Below are 21,188 nucleotides of genomic sequence, written 5' to 3'. Positions count from 1 at the left end.
TTTACCTAATATTAAAAAATTGGAGGAAGGATACAAAAAGAAAAATTGATTAAAAAGTAAAAAGGAAGAGGCCTTTACTGAGATAAACCCTCAGATGTCAAAGAACTTTCTATTTAAGGTCAACTATAGATACAGTAGCACGTTCATACTAAAAGTTCAGAAGTTTACATATTTTACTTTTTTTAATTTTGAAAGTTAATAATTAATATTTGTGAGAATGGAGAAGTATATTAAACCTCATTTTCTAGTTGTGAGGCAGAGACAGTAGAAAAATATGTGACATTTCCAAGGTCAAACAGTAGATCATTGAAAGCCTGGGATTTTGAAATCGGGTTTTCTATTGATCATCAAAATGTATTAATTCTGCAAGGGTGGAATTTTTTTCATATTTCAAGTTCTCTACAGCACTTTCCTTTGCTTTCTTTCCATTGTGCTGTTATCTATGTTTCACTTTCACACCATTTGCATGTGTCAAAAGAATAATACTAGTCCTAATATCACTCAAGACTTCACTAAGTTCTCTTGATTTGGAGCACAATAATAATCAACATCTCTGATGATGATAGAGACTTAAATGTGATTTACTGCAGACAAATGATCCAAGTGATCTTCAAGACAAAACATCAAAAATTTTAGATTTGAATGTCATCTTCCAACAACTTATTTCTACTACCTGGGGTAAACAGGAAAGAAAAACTAAAAAACCAAACCAAAACAGGGAACTAAGGTCTCTAAACATTCTCTGACACATACCTCTATTAATAAGCATTTTTTAGCACATACTTAAAAACTGATGTTATAAATTCTTTAAGTATAATATTGTAGTAACATTACATAAATTATAAAACACAAATACAGAGAAATCCATAAATACAAAAAAAATTTTTAATGTATATAGTGCTGATAATTTTACTAAATTTTAGTGAGAGTTATATGATAGAAAATGTTGTATTACCTTGAAAATCTTGGCTTCATACCTGATCATAGAGGGTTCAAAGTCTAAGGTCAGTTTATTCCCATACTTAGATATAAGGACTATTGCACTTAAATTAGATGGCACAAAGAGATATGGAAGAAATGCAAAATTAGTTTCATGTACTCAATTATGATACTCAAATTTCAGTTCATCCATTAATTATACAAAGGTTGTAGCTTAGTATTTTTCTAGTCTAGTAATTTTCTGACTTTGCTGATACCAATCAGTTTTCTTAGCAAAGTGTTTGTTTTTTTTTTATTTAACGTTTAACATATTGGGTAAATTCACTGAAATGCATTTGGAAGATTTTCAATCATGTTAAAAACTGTTTGCAAATTTACCAAGTGTCAATAAATGAGAGTTTTAAGACAATGTGCTCATGCTATTTTTAAAAGTTTTTATTTGTAATAACAGCTTTATTAATATCTAATTGATACTCCATAAAGATACATCCATTATAAGTGTACAATGCAATTATTTTTAGTAAATATACAGTTGTGCAACCATCACCACCATTTAGTTGTAGAACATTTCAATCACCTGAAAAGTTCTGTCATAATCACTTGCATTCAATGTTCCCATTTCAGCCCAAGATCATCATTAATCTGCCGCTTTCTGTCTCTATTTTCCTTTTTCAGAAGTTTCAAATAGATGGTATCACAATATATATGATCTTTTGTGGCTGCCCATTTTTTTCTTAGCATAATAAATTGGAGGTTTATCTATAACATGAATCAGTTCATTATTTTTATTGTTAAATAGTATTACATTGTGCAGTACTTTAAAAAATATTTATTTTTGGCTGTGCTAGGTGTTTGCTACTGTGCATGGGATTTCTCTAGTTGTGGAGAGTGGGGTCTACTCTTGGTTGTGCTGTGTGGGCTTCTCATTGCGGTGGCCACACTTGTTGTGGGGCACAGGCTCTATAGTGCAGGCTGAGTTGCCCAGAAGCATGTGGAATATTCCAGGACCAGGGATTGAACCTATGTCCCCTGTATTGGCAGGCAGATTCTTAACCACTGGGCCACCAGGGAAGTTCCATTGCACTGCATTTTATCTAATCATTATTTGATGGACATTTGAATTAGTTCAGATTTTTCCTATTATGAACACTACTATAATAATTCATGTAAAAAGTCCATTGTTTAGACATATGTTTTTGTTTCTCTTGAGATTTCTAAAGGTAGAATTGCTGGATCATATGGTAAGCTTGTATTTATATTTTAAAGAAACTGCCAAACAGTTCTCAAAAGCGGGTACGTAATGGTGTGTGTGTGCTAAGTCGCTTCAGTCGTGGCCAACTCTTTGTGACCTGGTGGACTGTAGCCCACCAGGCTCCTCTGTCCATGGGATTCTCCATGCAAGAATACTGGAGTGGGTTGCAGTGCCCTCCTCCAGAGGATCTTCCCGACCCAGGGATCAAAACCAGGTATCCTGTGGCTCCCACGTTATAGGTGGTTTCTTTACCATTGAGCCACCAGAGAAGCCCAAATTGGGTATAGCAACCAGCAACTTATAAGAACTAGTTTTTCCACATCCTTGTCATAACAGTATTGTTGATCTTTTGCCTTATACTTATTCTAGTAGTTGTATAGGGCATTGTATTGAAGTTTTAATGTGCATTTCCCTAATGATTAATGATGTTGAGCACTTTTCATTTGATTATTAACCATTTGTGTAACTTTTTGGTGAAATATCTAGTCAAATATTTTGTCCATTTATAAAACTGATTTTGCCTTATTTTGATATTTAAGTTTCGTTATATATTCTGATGTAAGTCTTTCATAAGATTATGCTTTACAAATACTTTTTTCCCAGTCTGTCACTTTTTTCATTTTCTTTGTTCTCTTGAAGAACAAAACTATTTTTTATAAAGTCTAGTTTATCAATTTCTTTTTTCTGCATCACGATACAGTGTCATAGCTAAGAAATTCTTGCTTAAAGCAGGGTCACAGATTTTGTACTATGTCTTCTTGTAGAAGTCATAATTTTAGTGTTTACAGAACTAACAATTCTTATACAAGTCTTATTTTAGTTAGCTCAATAATGCATTTTTTTCTGTAAGATATAAATTGAGTGTAAGTTCATTATTTCGCACATAAATGTCCAGTTATCCTAGTAGCATTCTTTGAAAAGACATCCTTTCCCCCACTGAATTATGTTGGCATCTTTGTCAAAAATTAATTCACCGCCAATGTAAGGACTTATTTCTATACCTTCTACTCTATTTCATTGATCTAATTAGATGTTATAATTTCTCCTACTTTGTTGTTGTTTGATATTCTTGTTCCTATGTTTGTCCATTTTAAGACTGGCTCATCATTTCTACAAAAAGTTCGCTGGGATTTTAATAGGGATCGCCAATGTGATCAAGAAGGAAATGGCAACCCACTCCAGTGTTCTTGCCTGGAGAATCCCATGGATGGAGGAGCCTGGCAGGCTATAGTCCATGGGGTCACAAGAGTCAGACACGACTTAGCAACTAAACCAATGTGATCAATAGAGGTCTTATTCTTCTTTTCTAATATTTCTTTCTTTTTTTTAATTAATTAATTAATTTTGGGGCTGCACTGGGTCTTTGTTGCTGCACATGGGTTTTCTCTAGTTGAGGCGGGCATGGGCTACTCTCTAGTCATGATGCACAGGCTTTTCACTGCGGTTGCTCCTCTTGTTGAAGAGCATGGGTTCCAGGGTGTATGGGCTTCAGTAATTGTAGCACACAGGCTTAGTTGCCCTGTGGTATGTGGAATCTTTCTGGACCAGGGATTGAATTGTGCTCCCTGAACTGGCAGGCAAATTCCTAACCACTGGGCCACCAGGGAAGCCCTGAAATTTATTTCTAAGTGTTATATTCTTTTTCATGTTATCATAAATGGAATCATTTTCTTAAGTTCATTTCCAAATTGCTAGTTCTTAGGGCTTCCCTGGAGACTCAGATGGTAAAGATTGCCTTCAGTGTAAGAGACATGGTTTTGATTCCTGGGTCAGGAAGATACCCTGGAGAAGGGAATGGCTACCTACTCCAATATGCTTGCCTGGAGAATTCCATGGACAGAGGAGCCTAGCGGGCCTCAATCCATGGTGTCACAGAATCAGACACGACTGAGCAACTAACACTTTCACTTTGCTTTTCACTTTTTCAGCACATAAAAATTCAACTGATATTTGTATACTTGTCTTACATCTTGTGACCTTGCTAATTTATTTCTCACTTCTAGTATTATTTTTTTTTTTTGGTATATTTGTTAGGATTTTCATGCATAGAATCATGTCATCTGTGAATAAAGACAGCTTTAATTTTTCCTTTCCAATTCATATGCTTTTATTTTACTTTCCTTTCTACAATGACTAAAACCTCCAGTGAAGTGTTGAACAGAAGACATGAGAGTGGACATCATTTTATTCTCAGTCTTGGGGGAAATCATTCACCATTACCATAAATGTGATGCTACCTGTAGACTTTTCATAGATGCGCTTTATCATATTGAAGAAGTTTCCTTCTTCACGAATGGGTTTTTTTTTTTTTTAGCATTTTCATCATGAATGGGTATTGAATCTTGTCAATTGCTCTTTCTCCATCTACTTTCATCTTCATTTTTTTTCATATTTTAAAAATCTATTAAACTCTAAAAAAATATGGCAGTTCTTGACTTCCAGCCTGTATCAAGATGATATTAGCAGGTCCTACCTATTGACTTACTCCCTCAGAGTTCAACCTCAGAGATGCATAGAAGTTATAACCAACCGTGATGACAGTTAATTGATCTAGTACACAAAGGAAACAGTGACCCAGAGATGGAAAGGGCTGGCTGCCATGGTCAGAAAACAGGATAGTGGGACAGTTCTTGCTTTTATTTTCTCTTCCTCTAGTGTTCTGGTCAGCTTACTGCCACCTCTATGAAGCAGATAGAGAACTCTGTAGTTAAGAAAAATAATGAAGTCATATTTACCCTAAATTTATTTTAGGCGAACTTCAAATCTAATATTTTAAACAGAATATTAATGTGGTGATCATCTGATGTTCCAGAGTTAGCACTGAATCAAGAATTGTTTTTCAAATGGAGATTATTGACTGGCCAGGTGTCCTGCATCTGACAGCCTTCTTTAGCTTTGGACTTCACTTAAAAGTGGTAGCCATATGGATTTTGTCAGTATTAGCATATTTCTCATATAGGTTCATTTATGAGGACTGCCACCTTCATCTTTGACAGTTTTGCTAAAGAAAACTTGATTGACAGGGTTTTTTCTTTCAGTACCTTGAAGGCGTCTTTCCACCTCCCTCCAGTTTCCTTTATTTTTGATAAGCTAGCTGTTAATTTCATTGTGGTTTCCTTGTGCATGATGAGTTGTTATTCTATTTTTGCTTCAAAACTTTCTCATCTTTGTCTTCCAGCAGTCTATGACGTAGCTAGTGTGGTCTCCTTATGCTTACACTACTCAGGATTTACTGAGTTCCTTGGATCTGTAGATTAAAATTTTTATGAAATTACAGAAGTTTTAGGCCATTGGTTCTTTTTTTAAGACAACTGCTTCTTTAAATTTTGTATATATCCTTCTATCCTTCCTTTCCTTCTGTTATTCACAGCTGTCCTACGAATTTGAGGCTCAGTTCATTTTTTCTCAATATTTTAAAATTTGTTTTTCAGATTGGATAGTTTGTCAAGAATCTCCATTTAGTTCCTTTTTTATAATCTTTATTTCTCTATTCAGAGTCCCCATTTATTAAGTCATTTTTCTTTTAAGTTTTTAAATATATTTATAGTAGACACTTGGATTAGCTGTCTGCTAAATTCAACAATATGCTCACTCAGCCTGTCTATTGGCTACTTATTTTCCTGAATTTGGATACTTTTCTGTTTTTTTTAGCTGTCTCATAATTTTTTGTTGAAAACTAGGTATTTTATGGATGTCTCTAGTGGTCCAGTGGTTAAGAGTCTGCATTTCCATTGTAGGGGACACAGGTTTGATCCCTGGTGAGGGAACTAAGATCCCACATGCTGCAGGACACAGACAAAAAAAAAAAAAAGGAAAGAAAGAAACTCTCTGCAGAAGACAGTATGCTAGTTTATATAGCATATTATATAGGTATTTTATGTAAAACACTGTAACAGTTTTGGATGGAGTCTGGTTTTCCTTCTGAGATATTTTATTACAACAATAATTGCTGAATCTTAAACTTCAAAATCTGTTTCCCTTGAGTTGTAGGGCTACTAATATCTCTGATAAATTTTTCTGCTTTTATTTTTTTTAGCCTAGTTCCTAAAACATTAGCATAAATGTCTCTAAAAATAGTATAACTGTATTTTCTTCTTACACCAATGGGATGGTAAAATGACTCTACCCTGAAATAGGAATCATATTGCTTATCTTCTCAAAGTTCTTCTCTTACTCCCAACTTCAAAGGAGGAAAACAGAGTTTAGGAATATAAGGCTTTGTGGGGAGTAGGGAGGAATAGATACCACACCAAGGAAAGCTCTTTTACCCAAATTTGGTTGGTAATGTTTGGATCTAGACAGATCATTCATTTTCTATTCTTTGCTCTTCAGAAATTTTTAGACTGCTCTCTTCAAGTCCAATAGGATGGTCAAAATATATGTTTTGTTTTGTTGTAAATATTTGCATAATATTTTAGTGAAACCTTTTGTTTTTAAGAAACAAAGACTCTTAAAGGCAAAATAGGAAAAGGATGGGTTGGGGTGATTTTAAGTAACAAATCTCTTAAAGTGGTATCTGCACTCCCATGTTTACTGCAGCATTATTCTCAATAGCCTAGATATGGAAACATCTTAAATGTTCATCAAGCAGATGAATGGATTAAAAAAAGATGTATATATACACAATGGAGGAATATTATTCCACCATGAGAAAGGAAGATAGCCTGTCACTTGCAAAAACATGGATGGACCTTGAGCACATTATACTACATAAGGTAAGTTAGAGAAAGATAAGTATTATATATTACTTAATTTGGGATCTTAAAAAGTCAAATTTCTAAAAATCAGAGCAAAATGATTTACCAGGGGATAGGGAGTGGAGCTATATGATTGATGTTTAAGGCTACAAACTTGCAATAATTGGCAAGTTAGCAGTGGAAATCTAGTATACTGTATAACGAATATAGACAATAATAGTTTATTCTATAATTATGTAATATGATAAATATTGCTACAATAACAATCATATTACAATATATAAGTGTATAAAAGTAATATATTATATACCTTAAATTAACACAATGCTATATGTCAAATGTATTTAATTTAAAAAAATCTCATGGATCAATAAAAAATGAAGTATATATTCTGTCTTCATGGGGAGAATAATAAGCCAGAAAACATCAGGATGAAGGCAGCTATTCTCCCTGGCTCACTTGTTTTCTGAATCCCAAATTTCTAGGAAGAAAATATGATTGGTATTATTATAGTTTATGGGTCAATAGTCAGCTGATGGATTGGCTACATCTGTGTCAGGCCCCCAGCAGGGCTGGCTCCATGGTTAGATGCAAGGTCATGAGACAACAGGATGGCTTACTTCAACAGCTATGCATATAGGTACTTGGAATCATGTCAGATACACTTTCCAGATGTTTAACGACTTTCTGATTTTATGAAGTTGTTAAATTTGCACAATTCTCTGGTATTTCAAAAGAAAGAGCAACCTGGATGCTTCAGACGGAAAAAATGTAGGCAACCCTTATTTAAACTGTTTGACAAACTTGAGTTTCAACTGCTGTCTACAACATACAGATTTTATAGCCTTAGCTCTGGATATGATAACTTCATGCCAAATGACATGCAGCCGGTTCTGTTCACATTGGTCCCCTCCCTCACAGAGGAGTAGAGATAGGTCATGGTAGAGATGAAATCTGAGGTCTTTCTCTCTTAGGAGGATACATGGCAGAAACCTTTACTCCGCTCTGCCATACATTACCTCACTTTTCCACACTGAACCTCTAGTCCCATCTTTTTCTAATTACCGCCCAACTTTACCGATTCCAATTTTTCATTGTTGGAAGCCAAATTCTTCCAAAGGCTAAAAGAAAGATTCATGACTGTTGGCATTTTTCTAGTGTGGGAGACACTTTAGTAGTCCCAGGCACTGCAGAGGCTATCATCATGACCACGACATGTATCCGATCCCCTAGGAGAAAAGGCTCACACACTATATATCTGCACCTTGGGGTAGAAAGTGTTAGTGCCTCAACAAAACACTAAAGCAGAAATAATCCTCTTTGGAGGTGAGTACGATCAAGACACTTTCAGAAAAGGCTCTACAGGTAACTATTTGGCTGGGTTGCTAAAGGCAGAGGGATGATTTGCATATTCAGAGAATGTGCTAGAGGTGGGATACAGCCAATTCTGCAGTCCTGAGAGGAACTGTTATTAAGCTCTAGCATCCTCTCCCAGGACAAGTTTATTCCACCTCACTCTCTCCCTCATTTGCCACCTGCCTCTTTTTAACATTCCTTTTAAAAACAAACACCACCCTCATCCCCTAACCAGTGCGCTTTGTGGAATTTTTATCTTCACTGTTCCCACCTCCTCCCTCGGCATCTAAGAATGAGGAAAGAGTGTTCCTGCTTCTCTCTTTCCCTTGCTGCCTTTGCTATTCTTTGTCAGGAATTCACTACTAGACATAATAGGCTAATATGAAAATAACATTAGAAAGTTACAAAGTTTTCATAATCATGAAAGGTTCAGGCTGACTTCTTTCTGAGATGGTAATTTAAAAGTTTCTTTGGATTTCTGCTGTTTACTTTTGTTCTTGAGGATGCTCCACTGTCAGGAAGCAGAGGCCCCATTTCCTACCTCAATTTCCCAGCAGTTAGAGCTACCAAGGTGGTGGGGCTCGCAGGTGAAATGCTTCCTTTTCTCAAGTAAATAATTTGCATTTCTATGTACGCAAAAGGGTGGGAGACAATGGTTTCTATCCTGCAATGGAAATCTGGATTGAGGCATTGCAATTTGCAAGTAAAAGGCACATTTGTAAAGGAAAACTTTGTTGGCAAAAAGAGGGTTTTGAGGGCAAAGAGCACAATCTTCAGAATCATTTCAGTTGTATTCAAGGGCAGAACATTGAAAGTGGAAAAAATAGAAGCCACAAGAAATTCCCTTCAAATCGTTTCTTAGTGATTTAGCCAATAGAAGGATAGAAGGGAGGTGGTGTTACTGAAGGTCACATATTTGTAAGATATAGGATAAAATTTTTGGAGGAGAGGATGTAACACATGATCTAAGAGAGTGATTATAATCAATGGAGGAAAATTCTGGTGTGGGAGGATGGCCAATGTTTAAGAGCACAAGTGAAGTGTGAGCTCAGAACAGAAGGCTGGCACCCTTCTCAGCCAGGACTGAAAGAAGTGATGAAGTGTGAAAACTGAGACTGAGGTTTAGGAAAGTTAAGTTGAGAAACCTCATGGTGGATGCCTCAGTCAAGTAGGAGACAAGATCATTTGCAGAACTGGAAGAAGACCAAGTACAGTGGAGGCTGAGTAGAGCAGAAATTGGACAGTTTTGGGAGAAGTGCCCTGAATAATGTCTTTGCATCAGTATCCTAGATAATCACCCTCCTGATGAGGAAAGGAATTTAGAGAATCAGTGAAGATCCAGCCAAGACTGGATAGCATAAACTGTTAGTGGAACAAAGTAATTTCTTTATCCAACAATGCTTGGTTGTGCAGGAGCAAGTTTAAAAGAAATCTTTCACTGGAGCATAAAAATGACTAATGATAATTTGAATGACAACATTTTAAGGGACATTATTCATGGTGGATTTTAGTAACATTTTAATCATTACAAACATGAAATACACAGTATCAACATACTCATCAAACGTGATCTGAGAAATACGCAAAAAAGAAAAGACTATAAGAGTAAAAAAATAAATTAGTTCTTGTTTCTTTCCTTTTATGTTAGCCTAAGGCAAGGAAAAGGGAAATATCAATGTTTTTCTTTCCATTTGACATATCTTCTATTGATTATTATAAAAATTTAAAAAAAGTCATTGGTATTTTGTTAGTACATTAAAACTGAGTTTTATTTATAAAAATTTGCACTTTACTTTTTCTATTCTCTTATAAACAAACACCAAAAAGAAAACAAAAGGCAGAAATTGAAAGCATGATGAGCTCATTTCCATGATGGCAAGGCATAAGACAGCACTCCAAGGTCCCTGCTGATTTCTTCCCAATTCTGTAAATATTTAGGGGGGAGCACTCATACGCTTAGCTGTTTTGTTTCACAGTCCAATCCTGCATAGGATTATGGACACAGTTCAAATTTTACTACAAATTGAGGAAGACACTTCCTAATTAAGGTACCATTGAACAATTCTTGTTTATTTTTGTAATTTTTAATTATGGCAAGATAACAAATAATAGCATATTATCCAACTTAAAATTCAGGACAGTAGAAAGACATACGTGGCTTGCACACACATTAATCTGTTGCTCTTAACAAAATATTTGTAATTTCCAAAATTCTATCAGTTTTTCCATACAATATGGTCCCTGCAAATTGAAGGGCAGTAGCCTAAACATAGTCTTCTTACTAAAAAAATTAGTGTAACAATGGCAAAATCAACAAAAAGAAGGAACATAAGAATATCAGTGACTATATCACAAAACAATATAATGCTTAAAAGCCCAATATGTTCACAAAGTTCTATTTTAATAGCTAGTATCTAGATATGAAAATTATTTACAAAAAACAATTGGTATTTACAAACTAGCAAAGTGACTTTAAATGAAAGTAAAGCATTTGTAATTAAAGCTCAAGATTTTCTGTGTGACTCCATGTCTCAGTTTATTTCTTTATCAGATTTAGAGATAAACTTGAAAATACGCAGAAAACAAAATCTACCAAGTGTAATCTATTTCCTTTACTCTCTTGTGAAATCATCAGAAGACATGAAGGATCAATTGCCTGTGTCTTGCCCTACCTTGTAAACTCTTAGGGGAAAGAGCATGCACCTGTCAAGCTTATAGTGCAGTATGCACACACAGATGGGCGTTTAATAAATATCCTTCAATGGAGAGATTAGAGGTTTTCTTTGGGAAGCAGGGAACACATCTCATGCATTGACTAGATGACATCCATCATACAATACGTCAGCCTGTTTCCTCATCAAAATATCATCCAAAGGAAATCTTTGAATGATGTTTAGTCTCCTTTAAGTCTTTAGACCCAAAATTTTGATGCAAGATCCACCCCAGGGAAGGGGGAGTGGTTGGAAAGAACAAGTAGATTTGATGTGGATCAGTGACGTCAGGAAGAAGCAAAGATTTAAGGGATGGGGTGCAAACTCACCTGGAGAAGCAGAAGCTGCATACGTGTCAAAGGCCAAAGGGCAGAGGCCGAGGGACTCCCTAATCGCAGAAAAAGTAAAACGCTCACCCACAGGTTCTCAAGGATTCCTTTCGGGGCTCAGCTGTCCCTGCCTTTGACGCGACGGACTAACCCTTCCATGCACAGCTGGGTTTGACAGGGAGACAAAGCGAAAGCTGTCCCAATTTCAATCAGCACTCAGGAATCCCTCGGTAGCTCTTTCCTCCACCCCCTCCCGCACCCAAAGCCAGAGACACCTTCACCCTCACTCCCCACCTTCTCCAGGCCCTCTCGCTCTTAACAGCATCGGTCTCTATGGCGACCTGAAACCTCAGTTCCCATTGGTCAGTTCAATATGAGGGCCAGTCCAATGGGAAGGGCCAGCCTTCTCCTTCCGACCAATGGGGTAGGCAGGGAGCAGGTCCGGAGACGGCGGCGTGCTGACGTTCCCGGGAGCCTGGTGCTGGCTGGGCAGGCGGGCTGGCGGCTGGGCGGGCGGCGGCGGCCTCTGAGCAGTAGAGGGGGCTCCGGGGCTGAGTCCGCGTCGACGCCGGCCGCGGAGGCGGCACCATGGGCAAGGGGTAGCGGAGCAAGTTGGCCACCGCCGCCGCCAGGGGTGGTGGGAGAGCCGCTTCGGGGTAGGGGGCGGGTGGGAGAGGGAGGGGCGGGCAGCCGCTCGGCCGCGGCACTTTTTTAATTTTTTCGAGCGCCGCAGCGGCGACCCCACCGCGCCGATGTTCCTGATCCCCGGAGCGACGGCGGCTGCTGCCTAACCTGGAAAGTAAGTGTGCGGGCTCGCGGGAAGGCACGGAGACTCCTGCTCACGAGACCCCCGGCCCTCACCCCCTCGGGCCGGAGACAAGACCTGCCTGAGAGGGGCGCGAGGAGGGACGGGGACGGGCGCCTCCCTCCCGTTACTCCGTCCCCACCGCCTCACGGCCGCCTCGGCTTTCCTGCCCCGCCTCGTGTTCCTGCCCGCACTCGCCTGCCTGCTCCCCTCCCCCCGGTAGGCGCACAAGTTTCACCCTCCATTTGCTTTTCCTGGCGATTACTCTTTCCCCCGGTCTCCCCTACATGCAGCGCACGACCCCTCCCCGCATTGGCCTTTTTGGACCTAGGGCCCGCAGCCCCAAACTTGAGCGCCACGCCGAGCTCTCCCGGACGTCTGCCGGGAGGTTTCCCCTCTCCTGCCCGCCTGGTACGCCGCCTCGCGCCCCCAACACTCCTGGGCGCCCGCCTTCCCCAATCCTCGGGGCGGTCCGTCCTTTCCTCCAGCCCCAACTCCTGCACCTTGCCCCCCCCCCCCTTCCTCCCACGTCCCTTCTGCCCGTGCTGTCTTGCGTTTGCCCGGAGTCCCGCGCTTGCTAGCCCGTCCTGCCCACCCACCCTGTCCAGTGCGCCCTTCTCTCCTCGCCGCGTATCCTCACGCTCCACCCCTCCCGGTTCTCCAGCCGCAAGCTTCCCCGGCTGCCCTCTTGCGCGGCCGCTTCCTTCTCTCCCTGCCAGGAGTTGAAGAGGAGCTGCGGCACCCCCGGGCGGATAGAGTGTCCCTGCCCGCCGCTGGCGCTGCCCACCTCTCTCTTTTCCCCTCTACCCGGGAAGCGAGGGGCTGAGCGGCTGGGCCGAAATTTGGCTGCGTGTTGGCTGAGTGCGACAAACAGCGAGAGCGGGCAGTAGAGGCGCCGTGGCCGCGCGGGGCGCAGCAGTAAGCAGGTGTGTGTGTCTGGGGGGGACGCGCACCGCGGGCTCTTCGGCTGGCGACGGATTGTGCAGGAATGCGAGGAATGCACCGGGAGCATAGTCCACGCGGCCCGCCGCGGCAGAACTAGAGCCTGCCCCAGCCCAGCTCTCGCTGAGCAGCCAGAGGTCACCGGAGCATCTTCGGAGCTGGTGAGCCTCTCTCCACTCCTCTCCTCCCCTGGCTTTTCTCCATGCGGCAGAGGGCGGCGGAGGGGAAGCGCGGCAGTTCTGTCGGGCTTCAGCTAGTCTTTCGTCTGGGATTTTGCTGCATTGGTCTCCAGGACCGTGAATTTCGTGCCGATGGCGGTATAGCCAAGGTTATTGATAATTGCACAAGGTTCTTGGCAAGTTTGGTTTGCAGGGTTTAAATAGTGCCTGGATTTTACGAGGTTTTTTGGGTTTTTTTTTTTGATCTGCAGGAAAGGGTGCCTAAGGTTCTTTGAGTAATGAGCTTGCAGCCAACGTATTTTGGCTCTATCAAAAAATGTCTGTTAATGCTCATGGACGGGGATGTTCTTCAGGAGATAACTTGAATGCATCACTTTGCTCTCATAAAAATTGTAATTTTTTTTCTCGCATACTGGGCTGTGTTTAGACCTTTTACAATCCGTAATGAATAGAAACAGAGAAGCAGTGTTTGGTCAGCGATGGGACAGATAGGACTGTCTGGTACAGTTAAATTCGGGGCGTGTCAGTTACCATTGCAAGTAACGGGGTACTACAGATGATATATATTTCAAGATGTAATTTATTAGTTGAGGTCGCAGTTCTTTCTCTTTTTTTGGCACCGAGTTTGAACGTAAAATAAAAATACAGGTCTACGACTTTTAAAGAATGGTGATTATTTATGTGTAAAATCCAAAATGATTAGTATATAGTTTTGGTCAAATTTTATTTTCCTTAATGCAGAAAAGCAAATTTTTGACAGAAGTTGCTTTGCTAGAACAGGGCTTAGATTGTCTTATTTTAAAAGGTAAAGTAGAAGACCACTTCTTTTCTTGAATGTAGCGTATTGCTGTAGAAAGTATTTATTTTCCTTTCTGGTACCAGTGAAACAGTTAGGGAAAATGGTAGCATTCTCTCATTCTCATCAACATGAGAACAGTTGATGTCCAAAATAAGTATTTCTGAATTTGGAAAAGAATACTATGTGTGCTTTTATTTGACACAGTTTGCTTTGGAGGTTGAATTTACTATAAGCCTCTCCATGCTTGGCTATTTTGTATCAGGTTCAGGAAAATAGTTGACTGTCCAGCTGTCTACTAACACCTTCTGTGTGGGGATCAAGGGCATTGAAAAGTATAATATGAGAGCCTTTTATTTGGTTAAGGACCCAATGGGAAAGGAAAAAGAGAAAAGAAAAAAACTTTGTGCTGGATAAGGTTGTGTCTTTCGGCTGCTACATTGTGTTTCAGATATGTTCATAGTAAGTGGGCCTTCTAATTTAGAGGTTTAGCTCTAAATTAGAGTTAGTAACACTGTGTTGGATATTGAGAAGTCTTTGGAGATGTGAACAGGAAACTTATTATGTAACACACTCCTCACAGCAGAGTTTAACACTTGCATATTTGATGTGATATGAATATATTAGTAAGTAAAAGCACATTTAGTTTCTCTACTACATTAGAAATTGAAATAGCCCATTCAGGTATATAGAAAATGTGTATATACATTGAGAATATATGATTAGCTGTACAAATAGTTTTACATGCTTCAAGGTAGGCTTTCAGTTAGAATTATAGTCTATTTGTTATTGATATTTGAAGAGAAGTTTTAAAATTGGTTATCGTTCACAATAAAATAACAAACTATTTCAATCATTCCCTCCCCAACTCCCACTATTATATAAGAGAAGGTGCTGTATTTCATGTCTTATATGTTATATAGAAGATTCTAAATTGGGGGACAAATGTCCAGTTATCTTAATTCTTACCCATGTTGTTTTTGGAAGGAAATAGAGGACCAAGGTAGTGATGGAAAGCACGAGTAAGAGAAGGTAAGCAGAAAGTAGGAGCAGCTGGCATTCTTCCGAGGGGCGGGGGGGGGGGGGAAGGCTACTGCTGGATTTACAAGCTGAATAAACCAAATCTAATTCTATCAGTGGTTCTGACATCATTTGAACTTCAGGAAACTACTACCAAACTCAGTTCAACAGGAACTTTAGCAATCTTATAACCTTGAGTATTTGGATTGTCTATATTAAGTCAGAGTTACAATTTTCTTTCCTTTCTAGACAAATTGGGGAAAGGATTTTAGTTTAAAACTCTTAAATTTGCTTAATTTTTAAAAATCCAATTATTGTCAGTTTTCAAACTGAGTTATTTCCTTGTTGTTGACCAGGGGTTAATTTAAATAGAGAATTTCCATACCCTGGATGATGCCAGTCATTTACGTCCAGTGCCTCACCTTGCTGCTTTAAAATGTTAAGGTGTTTTGAGATTGCTCCATAAGCTATTTTTTTTATTTCAATCAAGAGGGATGTCCCTAATTTGCTTCATTCTAAAGTGGATATTATTGCTTCCTTTTTAAGTGAAAGATGAAGTAGAGGTTATTCAAGGGTTCTTCTAGGGATTAAACATTCATGGAATTCTGTGTCACTTTGGGAAGTTACCATCACACCTTCAGTGTACTGGGAGATAATTACTTCCTTAATGTGTTAAATGGTTTTGTAGTGCCTTTCCTGCAATGAAGAGGGAAAAAAAATCTAATTCATAACACCAGTGAACTGGATATGTTGGCAGTATCCAGTAACTGTTTCATGCCCAAACTGTAACTACAAATAGCTGCAAACAGAGAGACAAGACAGACAAAGTAAAACTTTAAGTATACCTGGGTATAAGACTTGGAATACTGCCAATAAGTGATAACAGTTAGCAAATCAGTTTGATGCCCAGCAGTGGAAAATAACAAGTTTCTTTTAGGGTAAGGAGATCAGGCCCTGAGTCACAAACAGCAATGATTCATGTCCTTGCTGGTTGCAGTTGAGAAGTTGTATGTATGTCATTCAAAAGTTGCTCCCTCTGTCACTTCAATAATTCAGTGGAATTATGTTCATCTTTTGGAGGCTATGTTGCCATAACTAAATAGGGGACATTACATGATGGTGCTCTTCGTTTAAATTTAGAATGCTACAGACATTCCATTTGTCATTGGTCTGAATATTTTTTTTTCTTTTATAATTTAGATTTACTTTTATTTGATATACCATTAAGTGTTGGCTACATTGCTGATCATTTCATTATTCATAGTCTTAATAATATTATAGTTTATTATGACTCATATATAGTGATATAGTGATTCATTGCAAGTGATAAAATATCATTAGAGATTAAACTAAATCTTTAATACTATAAAATATATAAATTAAAATATGGAAGTATTTGAATTATTTTAAGTCACGTCATGGTGAAGCATTTTTTATGAAGCAAATAATGCCTGAGGATTGGTTAGATGCCCTTCTCTGAAGGACAGTATATCATATAGCCCTCACAGAGTCCAGAACTCACAAATTAAGTGTGGAGAGGGAAAGGATCAGAGGAATCAGTAACCCTTCTTTCATCAACAAGCAAGGCATGTTTAACTTCTATAATTGTTGCTTTATTCAATATGAGTTTAGTGGTTTACAAATATTCAAGGATGTTTATTCTGCTCTTCCCTAATCTGCATCCCTGTCCTTTCTCCCCACAACACACATAGCACCACCCCTGCCACCACCAATGCATCTGCCTGCTTGGAGAGCCAGAAAAAGCCCCCTTTCAAGAGCCACTTACATAGAATATAGAAATTGGCGCCAAGTGTTGTGGTTGAATTTAGAGCAGATGTGCATTTTTGTCATAAAAATGATATTATATATGAATACGAAAGGTAAAATGTGAGGTTGAAGATGGGCTATCAGCATACTGTGCAGGCTTTGGGGGCTGGCCTAGAACTTTCAATACAGTGTTTTATGGGCACGCACAGCCCATTACAGATAGACTTTTAAAACACTGGATAGGTGGTATCTGAAATTCTGGTCCACCGTAAGCTCTCTCTTTAATTGCAAACATGAAAAGAAGGTGAAAAGCACCCTAAGCCAGGAATTAGAAGATCTGCCGTTAAACCATATAACCTTGAAAAACCATTTAATATTTGGGTTACAGCTTCCTACTTTTAAAGGTACAGGGTTTGGATTGCATTGATCTAAGATATATTTCAACTCAAGGTTCCCAGAGTTCTCAGGGTTTTTTGGTTTGTTTGTTTGTTTTTTAAGAAAACAAAATGGTTTCAAAAGCATTCCTGTATATAATCAGTCTTTTTTTCCCTTCTACCCTAAATCATAACAACAGCAGATTTGGGTTCTCTTTTGAGACTCTTGATTCTCCTTTGTGTTCATCTTAAATAACTTTGTTTTCTTTAGCAGTTTAATTTTGGAAAGTGAGGGGAAGGGAATAGACCATATGTTTTTAAGGTACCTATTTACCCCCACTCTAGTTCCAGGTGAACCAGTGTAGTTTAAGCCAGGGAAAGCCTTTGGGGTTTCACCCACACACTGAGTAAAAGCCCTTGAAAAGTATCGTTATAAGGCAATGAGGTATCGTAATTAGCAGCCAGAGTGTCATAGTTAAATAAATTCTGGCTCTTCTGTTTGCAAGGTGTCTAACTTGGTAAATCATCTAACCTCTCTGGATCTTGTTCTGCTCATCTGTAAAACAGAATGACAAAACTATCCACTTCACATAGTCGTTTTGAGGACTAAACGGGTTAATACATGTAGAGCACTTAAAACAGGGCCTGGCTTAGGGCCAGCTTTAATACATCAAGTCATTTTTATTCTTATGTTGTGGTACTTAATGATGCTTTCTGTAGCATCTGCTATGTCCCAGGCGAATTATTGGCTTGTTTTCTGTGATCTTAGTCAATATGATTATGGATCTTAATAGGATATTTCAGGAAAGAAAACTACCAAAGAAAAAATATTATGAACTGGATGGTTTGCAAGAGATTGCCTTTAAAGAAGAGAATTGATCAAAATAAATCAACCAACGGCATTTTTAAACTAGGGAAGTTGGACCTTCCTTAGGCAGGCATTACTTGAGGCATGTAAACACCACTAACCATCATGTGTACGAGGTTTGGGTAAAAGCTTAATAAACTGTTATGTTTAAAAGGTAAAAACTGATAGTATTATGCACTTGCAAATGTAAAGCATACCTTTTAAATGTGTATACTACTATGGTATTTGTAATTCTAACTGTGGTCATTATGTACAGCATCTTTGCTAGTCAATATATGAAGAAAATGCTAGTGTAATTTATGAACTAAAATGCACCTTGTAAATAAACTCTTTTCTGCCTTTTCTGTCTAAAATTCACACTTGAAATTGGCAGGAAACTACAAAAGCAAGAAAGACTAGAAGAAAAGTTTGGAAAATACTTGATGTAAACCAACAGACAGTAATTTAATAAACAGTCTCTAGTCCTAGACCTGGCCGTGTTACTAAGCTGATATGTGTCCCATGAGCAAGTCGTTTAACTCCTCTGGGCTCTGGTTTTCTCATCTTATAAAATGAAGGTGTTGGACCAGATGCTCTCTCGAGTCCTTCTGGTACTTATATTTCACTTTTGCACAGAAAGCATTCTCATTCTGTTGCGTTTTTTTCCTTGGCAAGAATGTACTGTCTTCTCAAGAATTTATTACAATTTACTCTCTGGGGTAAGGGAAGAAGATTGAAGTTATACATCTGAAATGCTCAGCTCCTAAAAATATAAATGTTGCAGCCAGACAAACATTTGTCCCCATAATGGCTGAGTTAGTGGCTACCTTCTTGGACTCATTTGTTAACAAACAGCCAGTCTACTGTACACATTTGAGGCTTAGCCTCTTGTTGAGACTAAATTTTCAGGAAGTTGGATAGAAACAGAAGAGAATTTAAGTGGTGGTTAGATGGAACTGGTCTTGTTAAAATGAGAAAGACTCACTTATCATTTGTTTTGGTCTTATTTATCGTCAGAGGTTTGATTTGTCTTCAAAGAAATTAAACAACTGAGAGTTGTTCCTCTGGAGAAACTGTTGCTTTTCCATGAATGGAGCTCATTCATCCACCTCTCATCATAGAATATAGGTACTTTAATTTAACTGTAATTTTTTAGCACATAAACAACCAGTGTTTAGAAGTTGTAGTGTAGTTGAACAGGATGATATTTTACTTAAATTTGTGCTCTGGGATCTGTGTTGTTTTTTAAAAAAGCAATTAAAAAATCAAATGAAGAGATTTTGACATGAATCCTGCTCTCTCCCACAAAGAGGGGAAATTTCTATAGAACTTACATATGTATACATTCACATACAATTGTTTAAAAATTTATTGAGATTGGCTGTTTCCCTTTGCTAATACAATAAGTACATTATTTTCAGAAAAGAGAATCAATTACATTGCTAATAATGCAATATTGATTGAATTCTCATTGTGATCAAAGTACACACTTGAACCCACTCTTAAGTTTCTATACCTTCAAGAGAATTATAAACATTCAATGTGAAAACCAGTAATAACCACTTTGCAGTGAAGTTCATCATTCTGTCTGATACTTTGCATCTTCGATTGAATGGGAAATGGGCTAATCTATTTAGAAGTTACTTCTTGTCCTAAGTACCACCAGAGGTCCATGTGAGGGGACTGAATACAAGTAGCACTTCAGGTATTTGCTGAAGGTCAACTGTGTGTGAAGAGCTGTGTTTTGTATTATATACCTCTTATTTAAAAAAGATACATGATTCATTTTGGTCCCATTCAGTTAACATTCATCTGTCCCCTGCTCTATATCGGACTCAGGGCTAGACCTCATGGCCAAAAAATGATTTTTCCTGGGGAGTTTTGTCATCTATGTTGGATTCAGTATTCAGAGTCTGCATCTTTGAGGAAGCAGTGATTAATTTCACAATCTAGTTGGGAAAGATAAGACATAATGAACTGGAAAAAATTGTCCTAGAAAACTTTGGTATATAAATAAACATGCAAAATTGTTCTGTAAGTGTTAAGGATGAGCTGTAAAATGACTTTGTATTAACTAGGTTTTAGCTAAACCTACTTTTTAGGTGTGTGTTATGTGATACATTACCAGAGTCTAGATAGACAGCTGCGTTAAGCACCATCAGTGGATTTCTTTGGGAAAAAACTTACATCTGAAAAAGTGCTCCCTACCGATAATAAAATAGTGATTTCAGAAAAGATTTTAATCAATGAAAATTCATTATATATGAAGAAACATAATTTATGCCTTAAGAACTACCATTTTAGGTAAGTTCTTGTCTTCATATTGCATTACTTTGGTTTATTGTGGGTTTTTTTTTATTTTTTACGCAATTTGTGTGCCTTTGTAAGTCCAAACTTATTATCTGTTATTGAAAATACTCCCTTTTTTTGTTATGAATAACCAGAAGAATGTTCTGAAAATCTCTTGTGACATCTGCTAGAATAAATGGTCTCACTGAATCATACCTTGAATCTCAGACTGATGCAAGTGGGAATTTCCCACTTATTGTCAATTTGTCAGTGACTGAATAAGCAGAAAAGTCAGTTTTTAAAAACCACCACAAAGGAATCAGAAAACTCAATTGGACTTTCACAACTATTATTTTGAGACCTGCAGTAAGCAACTCAATTGTTAAGTGTCTAACTCAGACTGTCCATACAGGAAAAATATGTGTCAGTTTGATATCTCTGGATAGTGTATTGGCAGGTGTCAATCTTCCAAAATATTCTCTATGAGTTACTTCATCAGAACTCTGAATGCACTTTTCCATAGAAGCAACACTGGCATTTATCAGTTCCAAGTTCCTTTGGTTCTTCAGTTTCACTGAGCTACTTGAGGACAGAGACTCTGTGTTTTTGCATGACTTAATCTTGACTTCCAATCTTTCTAGATATCTCAATAGAATTAATGGGTTTTTAATGCCAGCCTTGGCATACCCTCACCCACTACTCTTAGATAAATCTCTTTGCCTGTTAGCAGCGCTCTTTACTTTTGTTTACTACTTTTATAAACTGTTTTGGTCTTAGATGCTCAAAACTATTTATTGTTCATGTTTCAATGGAAAAATGCATTCTGCCTTATTTAAACAATTACCATTATAATGCAACTTGCTAGATAAATAATTCTTTTTATCA

General features: G+C 38.3%; 2 protein-coding genes across 66 annotated transcripts in view; one reads left to right on the top strand and one right to left on the bottom strand.

Annotated features, from left to right (window-relative positions):
• The window catches only part of CCDC148 (coiled-coil domain containing 148), a 330,637-nt gene extending 319,018 nt beyond the window's left edge, over nucleotides 1-11,619 (bottom strand). For 12 of the 16 annotated variants that reach the window (XM_081582899.1, XM_081582900.1, XM_081582895.1 and 9 more), the window contains exon 1: nucleotides 11,285-11,601. Coding sequence is in view for 1 of the 16 variants with exons in the window: in XM_081582928.1 (XP_081439054.1) it covers nucleotides 11,285-11,305 (21 nt within the window). In the remaining 15 variants the exon portion in view is untranslated. Of the gene's footprint in view, nucleotides 1-11,284 lie in introns of all 16 variants that reach the window. The other 4 variants (XM_081582922.1, XM_081582919.1, XM_081582923.1 and 1 more) reach the window with 2 other exon arrangements.
• Nucleotides 11,620-11,775: 156 nt separating this feature from the next.
• PKP4 (plakophilin 4) overlaps nucleotides 11,776-21,188 on the top strand; it is a 253,827-nt gene continuing 244,414 nt past the window's right edge. For 47 of the 50 annotated variants that reach the window (XM_081582869.1, XM_081582868.1, XM_081582864.1 and 44 more), the window contains exon 1: nucleotides 11,776-12,083. The gene's annotated coding sequence lies outside the window, so the exon portion shown is untranslated. Of the gene's footprint in view, nucleotides 12,084-12,173; nucleotides 13,193-21,188 lie in introns of those variants that run through there. The other 3 variants (XM_081582851.1, XM_081582872.1, XM_081582859.1) reach the window with 3 other exon arrangements.

The sequence above is a fragment of the Giraffa tippelskirchi genome, chromosome 3, assembly GCF_054371585.1.
Source record: "Giraffa tippelskirchi isolate mGirTip1 chromosome 3, T2T-mGirTip1v1.2.pri, whole genome shotgun sequence".
In the NCBI taxonomy this organism is placed as follows: domain Eukaryota; kingdom Metazoa; phylum Chordata; class Mammalia; order Artiodactyla; family Giraffidae; genus Giraffa; species Giraffa tippelskirchi.
The sequence above is the reverse complement of the archived record's forward strand: the minus strand, read 5'-3'. Positions and strand labels throughout refer to the sequence as shown.